Below are 17,495 nucleotides of genomic sequence, written 5' to 3'. Positions count from 1 at the left end.
ACAAGAATAGCTCCATGTGATTCATTATTCATACTATATTTTAGTTTCAGTGAAAATTACAAATAAGCAGTTATCATATTTGATATTAACAAATGTCTATAATCCTCTTCTCTGATGGAGTATCAGTCCTAACTTGATTACATATGAAATGACATCCTCACAAACCAATGTTTTCTATTGTCTTATTTCCTTGTCCCATAGCCCCACTGTTATTTCAATTCATTAAAAGTAATTTACTAATCAAGTGTTTTATATGTGATTTGAGTGTTTTTCTGGTTGTCTTTTTTAATTTTTTTTTTATTTCAAGGGAAACTTTGTGAATTTCCACAATTCAAATATGGACATCTGTATTATGAAGAGAGCCTGAGACCCAACTTCCCAGTGTCTATAGGAAATAAGTACAGCTATATGTGTGACAAAGGGTTTTCACCGCCTTCTGGGTATTCCTGGGACTATCTTCGTTGCACAGCACAAGGGTGGGAGCCTGAAGTCCCATGCGTCAGTAAGCCAATGTCTTTGTATTTAAAATGTTTAACTCTTTTAAAGAGAAAGCACATACATAATTACAGTTATTTTTCTCATGACAAACAAGACTAATGAAAAAAACGTGTGAGAAAACAGGCTAGTTTCTGTTCTTTGGGAACAGCTCTTCATGAAATGTACACACCCAATAGGGACTATGGAAATGCCTTTACCTCTTGCATATTTTACTTATAAAAACTCAAGATAAATGCTACTCATCTAAACATTTGTTATTAATTTTATTTCTGAATGCAAGGCATGCTCCTTAAACAGCTGGAATGATAACATTTAACTGAAGCAAATGAAAGCTTTTACTTTTTTTTTAATTTTTATTTTTTATGTTTCTTAGGGAAATGTGTTTTCCATTATGTGGAGAATGGAGAATCTGCATACTGGGGAAAAATATATGTGCTGGGTCAGTCTTTAAAAGTCCAGTGTTACAATGGCTATAGTCTTCAAAATGGTCAAGACACAATGACATGTACAGAGAATGGCTGGTTCCCTCCTCCCAAATGCATCCATATCAGTAAGTAACCAGCCCTTACATCATAAGATTCTCATGACTCTCTGTGCCTTCTGTATTAACTGTGGCAAAATGTTTCATTATTTCCAGTGTATGTAAGTGAATATTGAAGATTCTTGATAAGAATATACAACCTAAACACTCCTAGTCGATCTTATACCATAATACAACAAAACATTTAGCAAACTTAATTTTATAGTACTATGTGCTTTTAGCGTACTTTGCATTTTACTCAAAATGATTATAAATTATAAAATATCATTAAACAAAGCAGCTAAACACGTCATTGATATAATAACATTTTAACTGCTAATTAACTCTTAATTCTCTATGATGTGTTATGGAGAAGAGAACTCTTGAGTACTGTGCATGACCCAGTTTTGATATTTTTCTCCCATCTTTGTACCAATATGTTTATGTTGTATCAATTTTTTCTTGTTGTGTATCCTTGTAAATGTCTGAGATTTGTCTCAAATTTTTAAAAATAAATATCTATAAAATATTACTACATTATAGTGTTGAAATGCATTCCTTTTAATGTCACTTGTGATTTTAAAATATAATCCTAAGTCAATTTATATTTAACCATTTTTCAAACTTAGTTTTCTTCTAATTTATACTTTAGTAATTCTTTTTCTGGAAAATGACGAATTCAAAAAAATAATCCTTTATTTATACCTGACACGGAAATGGGGTTTTTTAGACTTAATATTGCCAACATTTTTTATATACTTGATTGCCATTATCTTGCATTTTCAGAACAATTTTGAAATTATCATATACTATTGTCTTACTTTTTTGAATGTGATACATATTTAAAAGTATAGACTGGTTTTGAATGCTTATCAATTGCCTTTTATTATACCACTTGGCTGATGAGAAACTTTTTTTAGGCTCATTCCTTTTTAGACACTTGTCTTTTATTTATTTAACTCCAAGAATTTTTATCTTTATTTATTTAAAAATTTAAATGATTAACATTATTGATTCCATTCAAACCTTTACTGTTTTTTTATTTGGTAGTTTTTCTTTTATACTAGTTTTGCTTATAACCATACTTTTACATATTCTTTCTATAATTTTTGTGAATTTGTCTGAATTATGTGAACATACAATGTTTTAAAACTATTTCTGGTCTTTTTACTTTTTAAAGTCCTATTAAGGCTGATTGATTTAGTTTTCTTTCTTCAAGTAACTCAAAATATCTTAAAGGAACTGAAAGCTTTATGCTCATATTCCAAGGATTTACCTATTAAAAAAATCATTTTTCTTCAAGAAACTATTCATAAATATACAGTGCTCAGGTCAGTGGTACTGAAAGATGAGCCTGATTCTATGACTACAACCCCATCTAGAACCAGTCTTCTGAGGAATTTATCTTTTTCCCTCCTTCTTCAGCCTGAGTTCAATTCTACTATTCTAGGTATTAAAATTGTTTTTCCTTACTGTTGTGTTTTGTTTCTACAACATTATATCAATAGAATAATGCATTGTAGGCTTTTATTTGTTTGCTTGCTTGCTTGTTTTCATTCTAGAATTTTAATTTTTATTTTACTGTATTCATTGTTCTTTTCTCATGCAATACATCCTGATCTCAACCACACTTCTCTCCATTCCTCGCAGTCCCCTCCACTCCAATCTCCTCCATATAAGGTGTTCTCCATTTCACTTCAGAAAAGAGCAGGCATCTTAGGGATACCAAATGAATACACCATAGAAGAATGCAATAACACTTGGTTGAAATTGCCATATCAAAGCTGGAGAAGGCAACCCAGTAGGCAGAAAAGGGTCCCAAGAACAGGCAAAGGAGTGAGACACTTCCTCTGCCACGGTTAGGGGTTCCACAAAATGCCCAAAATAAGAAAACACTGTGTATATACAGACCCATTCAGTGTCTTGCATTACAGCTTCCATCTCTCTATCCTCTATGAGCCCTGCTTAGTTGATTCTGTTTACCATATACTCATGGTGTCTTTCCACCTTCTGTCACCTAAAATTCTTTCTTCTCATCTTTTCTGGGTTGTCCTATCTTTGCCTATCATTTGTCTGGATGTCTGTGCATCTGTTTCCATTCAGGTGCTCACCAAAGCCTCTCTGAAGATGATTAGTCTAGTCACTAATCTAAGAGTGTAGTAGAATATTATTAGCAATCATTGAATTTTTTTGTCAGTAATGTTTGTTACCACTACATTTCTCTGAGACATACAGCTTCCCATTCCTGGGATCCTCCCATTGTGAAATATGGACTCCCTTCATGGTTTGAGCCTCAATTTAGACTAGTCATTGGTTGATCACTCCCATAAACACTGAGATACCTTCACACTAGCACATTTTGCAGACAGGACAGGTAGTGGGTGAAAAGTTTTAGGTTTTTGTTTCCCAGTCCCACCAGTGGAAGTTGCACTATGGTTCCTGACTTCTTTCCTAGGTTTTCAATCTACAGAGTTGTCTCCCTTTGTGATTATATTATTGTTTCTACTTCCATTTTTAGATCCTTGGTGGTTTTGTTCAATTCTTTCACCTGTTTGGATATGTTTTCCTATAATTCATTAGGGGATTTTTGTTTTTCCTCTTTAAGGGCTTCTACCTGTTTACCTATGTTCTCTTGTATTTCTTTAAGGTAGTTATTTATGTCCTTTTATAGTCCTCCTTCATTATCATGAGAAGTGACCTTATATCCATATCTTGCTATTCTGGTGTGATGATGTATCCAGGACTTGCTATGGTGTTAAAGTTGGGATCTGATGATACCAAGTAAACTTGGTTGCTGTTGCTTCTGTTTTTATGCTTGCCTCCTACCATCAGATTATCTCAAGTGTTCCCTGTCCACAATATATCTTATTGAAGCCTGTCCTTTTTGTAAACCCCGTTGAGTCAGAATTCTTCAGAGTTCAGCTTTCTCTGTGATTTTGGGATCCTGTGATTTTTGAAATTCTGGGTGTGTCAGAGTTCTTAGCAGTCAAGCTTCCACTGAGATGCTGAGATCCTGGTATGACCAAGCTCCTGGAATTCTGTGATCCTGCAATCCTAATATCCTGGGCATGCTATGGCACCTGGAAGTTATACTTCCTCTGAGGAACGGGTGGGGCTGTCCACTGAGTAACCATGGTAGATCAGTGCCACCTGAGGGAACCCAAGACACTGGTTGAGCAGAGTTCCTGTGTACCTATTCCTGGTGGCCCCAGACACTCATGGTTCTGTTGGAACAGATGTTGTGTTCCACTCACCAGAGACCCTAAGACCCCGGGCATCCTAGGGCATCTGGTATGTAGAGAACTTTGGGAACCATGGGACTGTAAGTTACTTTTCCAATTAATTATTTTATTTATTTTCATTTCAAATGTTGTCTCATTTCCTCATCTCCCCTCCAATTGCCAATTCCCCTTCCCAACCATTTTGCCCATAAGAAGCTGCTCACCACCACACCATCTACCCATTCCTGCCTCAACCTTTAGCAACAACCTTATCTGAGGCATCAAGCTTACACAGAACTAAGTGCCTCCCTTCCCATTGATGTCAGATAAGGCAGTCCTCTGCTACATATGTAGCACTAGAATGAAAGAGCATATGTATAACTTTTTAATTTATGGTTTAGTTCCTGGGAGTTCTGAGGGGCCCATTTAGTTGATACAGAAGTTCTTCCTCTGAAGTTGCAATCCCATTCATCTCCTTCAGTCCTACCCCTAACTCTTCTGTTGGGGTCCACAGTCTCAGTCTAATGGTTGACTGAAACTATCTGCATCTGTCTTAGTCAGGTGCTGGCAGTGCATCTCAGAGGACAGCCATATCAGCCTGTAGTCTGCAAGCACATCATGATATCAGCAATAATGTAAGGATTTGGTGAATATAGATGGCATGGATCCCAACATGGGACAATCTCTGAATGGACTTTCCTTCAGTCTCTGCTCCTTTTTTCCCCCTTAATTCCTTTAGAAAGAAACAATTCTAGGTTAAAATTTTTGAGATGGGTGGGTGGCTCTATCCCTCAAATGGGGACATGTCTACCTATTGGAGGTTGTTCTCTCTCCACTTTGTTGTGTATCTTGGCTAATATCTTCCCCCATAGGATCTTGAGAACCTCTCCCTTTCCTGGCATCTGGGACTTTCTAGTTCTTCTACCCACTCCACTGTTCCATATTTCTATTCATTCTCCTGACCCTCTTGACTTCTCTTCTGGCTCTTCCCATAACTAGTCACCACCACACATACACCCACACATTTTTACCTGATTAATCTGTCTATCTTCCAGGTTCCTCCATCCTTCTACCTCCTGTGATTATTTTGTTGCCCCTTCTAAGTGGGATTGAAGCATACATACTTTGATACTTTGATCTTACTTTTTTTAAAGCATCATATGGTCTATGAATTGTATTGTTGTTATTCTGAGCTTTTGGGATATCTACATATCAGTGAGTTTAAACCACATATGTCCTTTCATGTATGGGTTACCTCACTCAGGATATTTTCTTTATTTTCTTTTTTGTCTGTCATGATAGTTCCATGTTTTTGAGTGCTCCATAGCCTCAGTAATCATGTCCGGCCTTGGGGATTCCCCTTGAGCTGGATCCCACTCTGGGCCTGTCACTGGACCTTCCTTTCCTCAGGCTCTTCTACATTTCCAACCTTGCAATTCTTTCGTATTGTTCTAGCTATTACTATGTGTGGTATATTGAATAGATATGGGGAGAATGGGCATCCTTGTCTTGTCCCCAATTTTAGTGAGATTGCTTCAAGTATGTCTCCATTTTGTTTGATATTGGCTGTTAATTTCCAGGAAATTACTTTTACCATGGTTAGTTATGGGCCTTGAATTTCTGATCTCTCCAGTACTTTTAACTTAAAGGGGTGTGGTATTTTGTAAAATAATTTTTCTGCATCTAAGGAGATGATGATGCGAATTTTTTCTTTGAGTTTGTTTATATAGTAGATTATGTTCATGTATTTTCATATATTGAAACAACCTTGTGTTTCAGGGATGAAGTCTTCTTGATCATGGTGAATGAAGGTTTTGATGTGTTCTTAGATTCAATCTGCAAGAATTTTATTGACTATTTTTGCATCTATATTCATAATGGAGATTGGTCCGAAGTTCTTTTTTTTTTTTTTGTTGGGTCCTTGTGTGGTTTAGGTATCAGAGTAATTATGGCTTCCTAGAATGAATTAGGTAGTGTTCCTTCTGTTTCTATTTTATGAAATATTTCAAGAAATATTGGTATCATGTCTTTGAAGTTCTGGTAGAATTCTGCAGTCCATCCCATAATCAGCTTCCAAACGCTGACACCATTGCATACACTAGCAAGATTTTGCTGAAAGGACCCTGATAAGGCTGTCTCTTTTGAGACTATGCCGGGGCCTAGCAAACACAGAAATGGATGCTCACAGTCAGCTATTGGATGGATCACAGGACCCCCAATGGAGGAGCTAGAATAAGTACCCAAGGATCTGGGGGTATCTGCAACCCTATAGGTGGAATAACAATGTGAACTAACCAGTACCCTTCCAGAGTTCGTGTCTCTAACTGTATATATATCAGAAGATGGCCTAGTCGGCTATCAGTGGAAATAGATGTCCATTGGTCGTACAAACTTTATATGCCTCAGTACAGGGGAACACCAGGGCCAAGAAATGGGAGTGGGTGGGTGGGGGAGTGAGTGGGGGAGCATGTGGGAGACTTTTGGGATAGGATTGGAAATGTAAATGAAATAAATACCTAAGTTAAAATAAATAAATAAATAAATAAATAAATAAGCACCTGGAAGAAAAAAAAAAAAGAATCCTACAGTAAATCCATCTGGCTCTGGCCTTTTGTGTGTTGGAAAGTTTTTAATGGTTTCTCCTTCCTTACGGCATATGGGCCTGTTTAGATAGTTTACCTGCTCTTGATTTCACTTTGGTATATGATAACAGTCTAGAAAACCATCCATTTCATCTAGATTTTTCAGTTTTGTAGAGTATAGGATTTTGTAGTAAGATCTGATGATTTTTTGAATTTCTTCAGTTTCTGTTGTTATGTCTCCCTTTTCATTTCTCATTTTGAAAATTTGGATACTGCCCCCTGGAACCTTTAATTAATTTGGCTAAGGGTTTATCTATCTTGTTGATTCTCTCAAAGAACCAGCTTTTCATTTTGGTGATTCTTTGTATTGTTCTCTTTGTTTCTATTTGTTTGATTTCAGTCCTGAATCTGGCTTTTTCCTTTTCGCTACTCCTCTTGGGTGAGTTTGCTTCTTTTTGTTCTAGAGCTCTCAGGTGTGCTGTAAAGTTGCTAGTGTAATATCTCTCCAGTTTCTTTACCAGGGCACTTAATGGTATCAATTTTCCTCTTAGCACCACCCTCATTGTGTTCCATAAGTTTTATTTGATTTGTCAAGATTTTCATTAAGTTCCAGGAAGTCTTTAGTTTCTTTCTTTCTTTCTTTCTTTCTTTCTTTCTTTCTTTCTTTCTTTCTTTCTTTCTTTCTTTCTTTCTTTCTTTCCTTTCTTTCTTTCTTTCTTTCTTTCTTTCTTTCTTTCTTTCTTTCTTTCTTTCTTTCTTTCTTTCTTTCTTTCTTTCTTTCTTTCTTTCTTGCCTGACCAAGCTATCAGGTAGAGAGTTGTTCAGTTTCCAAATATATGTATGCTTTCTGACATTTTTGCTGTTATTGAAGACCAGCCTTAGGCAATGGTGATCTAATGGGATGTATGAAATTATTTCAATCTTCTGGTATTGGTTGAGGGTTGTTTTGTGACCCATTATATGTTTGACTTTGGAGTAGGACCCATGAGGTGAGAGAAGAAGGTGTATTCTTTTGTTTTAGGGTGAAATGTTCTGTAGATATCTGTTAAACCCATTTGCTTCATAACCTCTACAAGTTTCACTGTGTCTCTGTTTAGTTTCTGTTTCAATGACCTGTCCATTGGTAAGAGCCAAGTGTTGAAATCTCCCACTATTATTATGTGGGTTTCAATATGTGTTTTGAGCTTTAGTAAAGTTTCCTTTTTATTAGATATTTTCTTTCTTTAAATTTCAAATGTTGTCCCCTTTCCCAGTTTTCCCTCTGAAAACCCACTTTTCCATCCCTCTGTCCCCACTCACAACCTACCCAATCCCCCTTCCCTGTCATGCCACTCCCCTACACTGGGGCATCAGGCAGTCTCAGGCCTAAGGGCCTCTTCTCGAATTGATATCCAACAAGTCTATCCTCTGCTACATATGCCACTGGAGCTATGGGTCCCTCCATGTTTATTCTTTAGTTGGTGGTTTAGTACCTGGGACCTCTGGGGTTACTGGTGAGTTCATATTGTTATTCCTCCTGTGGAGCTGCAAGCTCCTTCAGCTATATCAGTTGTTTCTCTAGCTCCTCCATTGGGTACTTTTTGCTCAGTCCAAATGTTTGTTGAGAGCATCGACCTCTTTATTTGTCAGGCACTGGCAGAGCTCTCAGGAGACAGCTAGATCAGGCTTCTGTCAGCAAGCACTTGTTGGCACCTACAATAGTGTCTGGGTTTGGTGACTGTGTATGGGATATACAGGTGGAAGAGGCTCTGTATGGTCTTCCTTCAGTAAAGCTTCTTTTAAGGATGTTTATGCCATTGCATTTGGGGAATAGATGTTTAGAAGTGAGACTTTGTCCTTGTGGATTTTCCCTTTGATGTATATCAACTGTCTTTCGTCATCATGTTTGATATCATTTGCTTAAACGTCTATTTTATTGGCTATTATGATGTCAACTCCAGGTTGTTTCTTGGGACCATTTGCTTTTTTTTGGATGGCCTTTTACCATCCTTTTATTCTGAGATAGTGTCTTTCTTTGTTATTGAGGTATGTTTTTTGTATGCAGCAAAATGCTGGATCTTGTTTTCATATCCAGTCTATTAACTTATGTCCCTTTATAGGTGAGTAAAGCCCATTAATATTGAGGGATATTTAAGACAGATGACTGTTGGTTCCTATTATATTTGGTTTTATAAGTATCTTTATGTGCTTTGGTTCTCTCCTTTTGCCTTGTTGTGAGATGCTTAATATCTTATATTTTCTTTGGTATAGGTACGTTCCTTTTGTTGGAGTTTTCCTCTAGGATCTGCTGTAGGGATAGAATGTTAGATAGATACTATTTGATTTTGGTTTTTTCTTGGAATATTTTGTTTAGCATGATATTTTCTTGTTTAATCATTTTGCCAGCAAAATTCATGGATTTCTGGTTTTTAAAGGCTAAGTATTTTTCCCATTGTGTAAATGGAACACATAAAAATAGCACATTTTCTGTATCCTTTCTTCCAATGGTTGTTTCTAGGGGTTGTTTTTAGCATGTTGGTTGTTTTCAGATTCTGCTTATTAGAAAAAGGTCTGTTATGAACATAGTGGAGCACTTGTCCTTGTGATATGGTAGAACATCTTTTATGTATATTCCCAGAAGGGGTATGGCTGGGTCTTGGTGTAGATCTGTGAGCTAAATTAGAACAGGTATTCTGGGAGGCAAAGGGTGCTTTCATTGGTTAGGTGGGGGGGGACAGGGAGGGGTCTGCAGTATCAATAGTTATGGAAGGCTTCCTGTCATCCAGGCTATGGCAGATGTCCTGTGATCCTGTTTATGGCAGACCTCCTGAGAGTCAGACTGTTTCTGAATGGTGCAGGTTAAGGGGGCTGGAATGCCAAGTCTGCCATGGGCAGGGTTGTAGACGGGAATGAATATGTGTCTCTGGCAGGATGAATAGGTCCAATACAGGGCTCTGTAGGGGTCCCTGTTAGACCAGGTGTTTGGGCTAGTGGTACTCACTGTGAGCCTGGTTATGATGGAACTCCTGCGAGTTGTGCAGTCTCTAGGTGTGGGAGGGGATTATGGAGCACCTGATCTTATAAGCAGCATTCTTGAAGATGCTTTCCTTTCCCATTATTTACTTATAGATTGCTTATAAAAACCAGGTGTTAATAATTATATGAATTTACATCTAAATCTTCAATTTGATCCCATTGGCAATCCTGTCTGGTTTTGGTAATTATGCCAAGACTATGCAGTTTTATTACTATATATCTGTAATAGAGCTTAAATCATGACGGATGATGACTCTGAAACAGTTTGTTTTTTTAGTTAATTAATTAACTTAAATCTTAATCAAGACCCTCCTCCCTCATCTCTTTCCAGTCCCAGAACTATAAACCCACAAATGACCCTCTCCCCTACTCTAAGGAGAAGAGGAAGCCCTCCTTGGGACATCCATTTGCAGAAGGCCCAACTGCATTCAGTAGCATTGAGACCAGACCAGTCAAGTTAAGGAAGAGTATACAATGGCAGACAACCAAAACAACCTCCTCTACAATTAGACAGAAGTCATGAAAACTAAGTTGGACATATGCTACAAATGCAGAGATTGACTGGATCCAGTGTTGACAGGCTCTTTAGTTGTTAATTCAGTATCTGGGTCTCCATGGGTCTAGGTTAGTAGATGTTGTAGGACTTCATGTGGTGTTCTTGACTTTTCCAATTCATTCAATTCTATGCCTCACACTTCCACAGAGCACCCCAAGCACAGCCTAATGTTTAACTGAAGGTCCCTGTATCTGTTTCCATATACTGCTGGATGCAGACTCTCAGGGGGCATTTATGTTAGGCTTCTGTCTGTAAGCATGGCAGAGTATGATTGAAAGTGTCAGGGGTTGTTGCTCTCACATGGCATGGGTTTCAAGTTGGGCAGTCATTGGTTGGACATTCACTCAGTCCCTGCTTCATCTCTATACCAGTCATACAAACACAACAATAATAAATAAAATTTTTTTGGTTTTGTTTTTTGAGTATATCTAGAAGACAGAGCAAATTTTGAGTTGATAAAGATCTTTTCCCAATCTGTTGGTTGCCTTTTTGTCTTATTGACAGTGTTCTTTGCCTTAAAGAAGCTTTATAATTTTATTAGGTCCCATTTGTCAATTCTTGATCTTACAGCACAAGCCATTGGTGTTCTGTTCAGATTTTTTGCTCTGTGCACACAAGTTTGAGGCTCTTCCCTACTTTCTCCTCTATAAGGTTCAATATCTCTGGTTTTATGTGGAGGTCTTTGCTCCACTTAAACTTGAACTTTGTATAATGACATAAGAATGGACCCGTTTGCATTCTTCTACATTCTAACCTCCAGTTGAGCCAGCACTATTTGTTGAAAATGCTGTCTTTTTCCCACTGGATGGTTTTACCTCCTTTGTCAAAGACCAGGTGACCATAGGTGTGTGGGTTTACTTCTGGGTCTTAAATTCTATTCCAATGATATCCCTGTCTGTTACTGTACCAGGAACATGCAGTTTTTATCACAATTGCTCTGTAATACAGCTTGAGGTCAGGGATTCAACCAGAAATTCTTTTATTGTTGAGAATAATTTTTGCTATCCGAGCTGACAGGAGCTGTGTATAGCTGTCTCCTGAGAAGCTGTGCCAGTGCCTAACAAATAAAAAAGTGGATGCTCACAGCCATCCATTGGATGGAGCACAGGGTCCCCAATGAAGAAGCTAGAGAAAGTACCCAAGGAGTAGAATGGGTTTGCAGCCCCATAAGAGGAAAAACAATATGGACTAACCAATACCCCCAGAACTCCCTGGGTCAAAACCACCAACCAAAGAAAACACATGGTGGGATTCATGGCTCTAGCTGCATATATAGCAGAGGATGGCCTAGTTGGTTGTCAATCAGAGGAGAGGTCCTTGGTCCTGGGAAGGTTCCATGCCCCAGAATAGGGGAATCCCAGGGATTGGGAGTGGGAGTGGGTGAGCAGAAGGAGGGGGGAGGGGGCAGGTGGTGTTTGAGGCAGAAACCAGGAAAGGGTACAATATTTGTAATGTATATAAAGAAAATATCTAATAAAAAATTTTTGAGCTGAAAGTTTTGTGGGTGAATTGGTGTCCCCCTCCCTCCACTTTAAGTTTCACATGTTTAGAGAAGTTGAGCACTTCAGTCTCCATATCCCCTACTGGAAGGAATTTCAACTATTGTTATCTCATTAGACTTCTCAGAACCTCCTTCATCCCAAGTCTCCATCTACTCCCAGAGATGGGTTACCACACTCAAGATGATATTTTCTAGTTCCATTGAATCGTCTGAAAATTTCATACCTTTAAAAAAATAGCTGAGTAGTATTTCTGTTGTGTAGCTATACCACATTTTCTTTATCCATTCTTTGGTTGAAGGTCATCTAGATTGTTTTCAGTTTCTGGCTATTATTAATAAACTTGCTATGAACATACTTGAGCAAGTGTCCTTGTACTATAATAGGGCATCTTTTTGTATATTTTCTGGAGTGGTATATCTGGGTCTTGGGATAGTTCTATTCACAATTTTCTGAGAAACTGAGAAATTGATTTCCATGTGATTGCACCAGTTTGGACTCCCACTAGCAATGCTGGAGTGTTCCCTTCACCTCACATCCTCAACAGGATGACACAGTGATCAAAGTCACATGTGTCTTTGATCTTATCCATTGTGACAGGTATGAGATGGTGTCTCAGAGTCCATTTTATTTGCATTGATGGCTATGGGTATTGATTATTTCTTTAAGCATTTCTGAACAGTTCAAGATTCATCAGTTCAGATTTCTCTGTTTGGCTTTGTACTCAATTTTTCCTTTGGCATATTTAGTTTGCTGCTTTGTGTTCTGTATGTACTTTAGATATTATTTCTCTGCCAGATGTAAGATTGGTAAATATCTTTTCCCATTCTCTAGGCTGCTACTTTGTCCTATTGATGATGCCCTCATTTTTGCAAAAGCATTTCAGTTTCATGAGGTCCAATTTATTAATTGTTGATCTTAGTATCAGAACTATTAGTGTCCTGTGGAGGAAATTGTTTTCTGTGCCAATGAGTTCAAGGAAGTTCCACTTTTTCTCTTTTATTATATTCAGTATATGTTTTTATGTTGACATCTTCAGTCCACTTGGACTTCAGTTTTGTGTAGGGATATATATATGTGTATATTTGCATTCTCTTTAGTACTGATTTCATTGTGTCCCATAAATTTTATGTTTTATGCATTCATTTTCACTGAATTTTTAGAAGTATTTATTTAATTTCTTTCTTTATTACTGTCATGATACTATAGTCCTCAGGACAAAGTTGCTCAAATTCATGAATTTGGAGGTCTTTTGTTACTGGCATTGTTATTGAAATCAGTGTTAATCTCTTGTGATCTGATAGGATGGATGCAGGGGGCCATTTCAATTTTCTTATATCTATTGAAATTTGTCTTGTGACTAAGTAAGTGGTCAATTTTAGAGAAAGTGTTGTGAATAGCTGAGAAGAAATTATACACACACACACACACACACACACACACACACACGGGATTGTTGAAATGTTTCTAGTTACCTGTTAGTTCTGTTTTCTTTATAACATTTATTTCCTCTAGTATTCCCCTGGATGTCCAGTCACCTGGAGGGAGTGGGATATTGAAGTCTTTTACTATCAGTGTCTGAGGGTGGATGTAACCTTTGCAAACTTTCTTTTACAAATGTGGGTCATTTCTATAGTTCATTTTCTCAATATTCTGTTAGTCTTTTCTTTTTACCGGAAAAATGAACTCATTGATATTTAGAGATATTCATGACCAGTAATTATTCATTTATGTTATTTATTATTTTGTTGTTGGTGGTGGTATTGTGTATGTGTGTTTTCTGTCTTTTGGTTTTGCTAGTGAGAGCGTATTTATTACGTGTGTTTTTGTGAGTATAGTTAAACTCACTGGGCTAGATTTTTATTTCTAGTAGATGCTGGAGGGTGGTGTTTGTAGATAGATATGGTTTAAATTTGGCTTTGTCATTGAAACTCTTGCCTTTTCCATCTACAGTATTCAAATGTTTTGCTGTATATAGTAGTATGGACTGGCATCTTTGAAATTTTAGAGTCTGAAGGATACCTGTTTGTCTTACTTTAGATATTTTCTTTTAGAAGTCAGATGTAATTCTAATATGTCTATCTTAATTGCTCTTTTTTCCTTGTAGCTTTCAATATTCTTTCTCTGTTCTGAAAGCTTAGTAATTTGATTATGATGTTTTGAGTGATCTTTCTCTTTTGTTGCCATTAATTTGGTATTCTGTGTGCTTCATGTATCCTTATAAGCAATTGTTAATTTAGGGTAAGAAAACTTTTCTTTTATGATTTTGTTGAAATTATTTTCTGGGTCATTGTCTTTGTTAGGGTTTTACTGCTGTGAAAAGACACCATGACCAAGGCAACACTTATAAAGACAATAAAAAATTGGGGTTGGATTACAGGTTCAAAGGTTTAGTCCATTATCAACAAGACAGGAACATGGCAGCATTCAGGCAGGCATAGTGCAGGAGGAGCTCATAATTCTACAGCTTCATTTGATGGCCACTAGGAAGAGTGGCTTCTAGGCAGCTAGCATGAAGGTCTGAAAGCCCATGCCTACAAGTAACATACTTTTTCCAACAGGACCACACTTATTGGGCTAAGCATATTCAAATCACTAAAGACTTTGAGCTGGATTCTCTTCCTTCTAGCACTGAATTGAAAACCCAATGGTTAAGTTGATAGCATGATGGTGTTCAGAGTTTAATTTCAAAATCATCAGCATCACTATCTTTGGACCATGTTTTGAAAATGTAAATTAACACCGAGGAGTATATGGTAGACATCCTCAATAAGAAAACATCTAGACATGAGACAGTCAGCCTCCCACAATGCCTTTTCAGGGATCAGTGTATGATTCAGTTTGGACTGTGCTGTAGTCTCTAAATATTTTGATACATTTTTCTATAATTATCTTTCAATTGATCTTGCTTACATCTCATTTTATCAAGTTTGTTATGTTATTAGGATATTTTATGTGATCTTCATTTTCTTACGACTATGGTATTCTTAAATCAATGTTCTTTTTTTTCTCTAACATTGCAAATAGATTTTTTTTCTCATACAATGATTCCTGATTATGTTTTCTCTTCCCTCCACTTGTTTCAGTTACTTTCCACCACCTGTCTCATCTAATCTATACACTTTCAGTATTTCAGGAGAAAAGAAATAGTTTTCTAAGGAGTAATAATAATAAAATGAAAACAAGCACACTGGGAGGTAACAAAATAAGTAATTTTAGAGAAAATAGCAGAAGAAAAGGCATAAGAAATTAGTAGACACAAAGCCCCACTTTATACACTCAGGAACTCCATAAAAATACTAACTTGAAAACCATAATATATATGACAGCATGCAAAGTACCTTCCTATAACAAAGATGGTTGTCTTCAGAGATGAAGGTCCTATGTAGGCACCAGTGTAATTTTGCTATGTACAGTGAGATGCATAGGTGTTATCTTTCAAGATGTAGTCTTGCCTTCAGGTTGTGGAGTACAATCTATAGTCTTGTCAACATCCTATGTTCTTTGGAGTTCCATGTGAACCCTCTGGCACTCATTTAATTAGACATAACCTAATCCCAGCATTAAAAGGTTCATTGGTGACATGATATGTCCACTGGAGCCCTGTCTCCTATAATTTTTGGTGATTCCATTTAGATTCCATATATATATATATATATATATATATATATATATATATATATATATACACACATATAAATATACATATATTCCATATATATGTACACACATATATACAGATATATACATATAAATATACATATACATATAATGAGTATATATGTGTGTATATATATGTATATATTTTAGAAACCTTGTATTGTATTATATTCCTCAAATGATACTTAAATTTTGTTGTTCCTCTGTATTCTGTCTTTTCTCTTCCCTTCCTGCCATCCATAACGATCTACTCTATTTTACCATCCTAAGAATACAATACCTTAGCCCTAGCTCATTATGCTATACCTACCTCTGTTTTTATATGGATTGTAACTTGACTTTCCTGACTTTACAGCTAATATCTACACATAAGAAAAAAATACATGCATGTCTTCCATGTTTTCAGTTACCCGACTCAGGATGAATTTTTGTCTATTTCCCAACATTTACCTGTGATATTCATGATTTCATTTTTTGTGTGTGCAAATAAATGTAGCAAATTTTCTTTATCCACTCACCAAGTAAAAATGTATTTGGAATCATATGCAATAATTGGACACTCAAGACGAGCAAATAGGTAGTGGTACTTTATTTTGCTCTTTAGATAATTCCTGTGTGGATCCACCACATATGCCAAATGCTACTATAGTAACAAGGACCAAGGATAAATATCTACCTGGTGACAGAGTACATTATGAATGTAATAAACCTTTGGAACTATTTGGGCAAGTGGGAATGATGTGTGAAAATGGGATATGGACAGAAAAACCAAAGTGCTAAGGTAGGGAATCCCTAATGTTTCTTTAACAATGTAATTTAGTTATTGTACATTAGTGAAAATAAACTGAAGTAATTTTTAAATTTTTAAATTTATTTTATTTAAATCCCAAATGTTATCCCTTCCCAGTGCTCCCTTCCCAGGGCACTTTTGCTTAAGGTCACCCACATTGAGACCTGGGAGCCTCCCCAATCCTGGGCCTCTGGGACTTTAAGGAGGCTGCCCTGATCCCTTCCTTGGCAGCTTCAGGGTTCCACTAGTTTTCGTGGCCCTATGTGTTTCTCTTCAGTTCCACCCCTTACCTGATCCTGTCCCCACCCCCATTTCCCTTCCTTTCGCCTGTCCCACACAGGTAATGCCCATCGTCTACCTCCCATATTGTTCTTTTACATTCTAAGTAGGATGGACACATCCTCATTTGGACCTTCCTTCTTGTTTAACTTCTTAGGATCTGTGGGGTGTATCATGGGTACTCTGTACATTTGGGCTAATAGCCACTTATCAGTGAGTATATATCATTAATGTCCTTTTGCATCTAAGTTACCTTAGTCAAGATGATTTTTTCTAGTTTCACCAATTTCCTTGAAAATTCAAGATATCCTAGTTATGAATAGCTGAATATCATTCTATTCTGTAAATGAACCATATTTTCTGTATCTATTTTGCTGTTGTGGGACATCTGGGTTGTTTACAGATTTTGGCTATTATGAACATAATGGAGCATGTGTCCTTATAGTATGGTAGAGCATCTTTGGGTTATATGCACATGAGTGGTATAATTGGGTCTTCGGGTAAAGTGATTTCCAATTTTCTAAGGAACCGCAAGATTAATTTGCAGAGTGGTTGTGTAAATTTACAATCTCACCAACCATGGAGAAGTGTTCCCCTTTCTCCACATCCTGAACAGCATGTGCTGTCATTTGAATGACTTGAGAAGCAGTGTTTTTTTTGTTTGTTTTTGTTTTTTTGTGTGTGTGCAAGGTGGAATCTTAGGGTTGTTTTGATTTACATTTCTTTGATGACAAATATGGTGATTTTTTAACTATCTTTTTTTTTTAACTCACCACAGTTTCTTCCCCCTCCAATCCTCTCAACTTCCTCAAATTTCACCTCTCCCCAAGATCCCCTGCCCTCTGCTTCCCTTTAGAAAATATTAGTCCTCCAAG

The 17,495-nt window shown here is 37.0% G+C and overlaps 1 protein-coding gene across 4 annotated transcripts in view; it reads left to right on the top strand.

Moving 5' to 3' along the window:
- Window positions 1-17,495, top strand: part of LOC110288152 (complement factor H-like) — a 123,712-nt gene that overhangs the window by 90,314 nt on the left and 15,903 nt on the right. For 3 of the 4 annotated variants that reach the window (XM_085841626.1, XM_085841621.1, XM_085841622.1), the window contains 2 exons: window positions 308-502; window positions 872-1,048. In XM_085841626.1, the coding sequence (XP_085697752.1) occupies window positions 308-502; window positions 872-1,048 (372 nt within the window). Of the gene's footprint in view, window positions 1-307; window positions 503-871; window positions 1,049-16,155; window positions 16,347-17,495 lie in introns of those variants that run through there. The other variant, XM_085841630.1, reaches the window with a different exon arrangement.

This window comes from Mus caroli, unplaced genomic scaffold, assembly GCF_978045245.1.
Source record: "Mus caroli unplaced genomic scaffold, Mus_caroli_1 scaffold_1, whole genome shotgun sequence".
NCBI classification, from domain to species: Eukaryota; Metazoa; Chordata; class Mammalia; order Rodentia; family Muridae; genus Mus; species Mus caroli.
The sequence above is the reverse complement of the archived record's forward strand: the minus strand, read 5'-3'. Positions and strand labels throughout refer to the sequence as shown.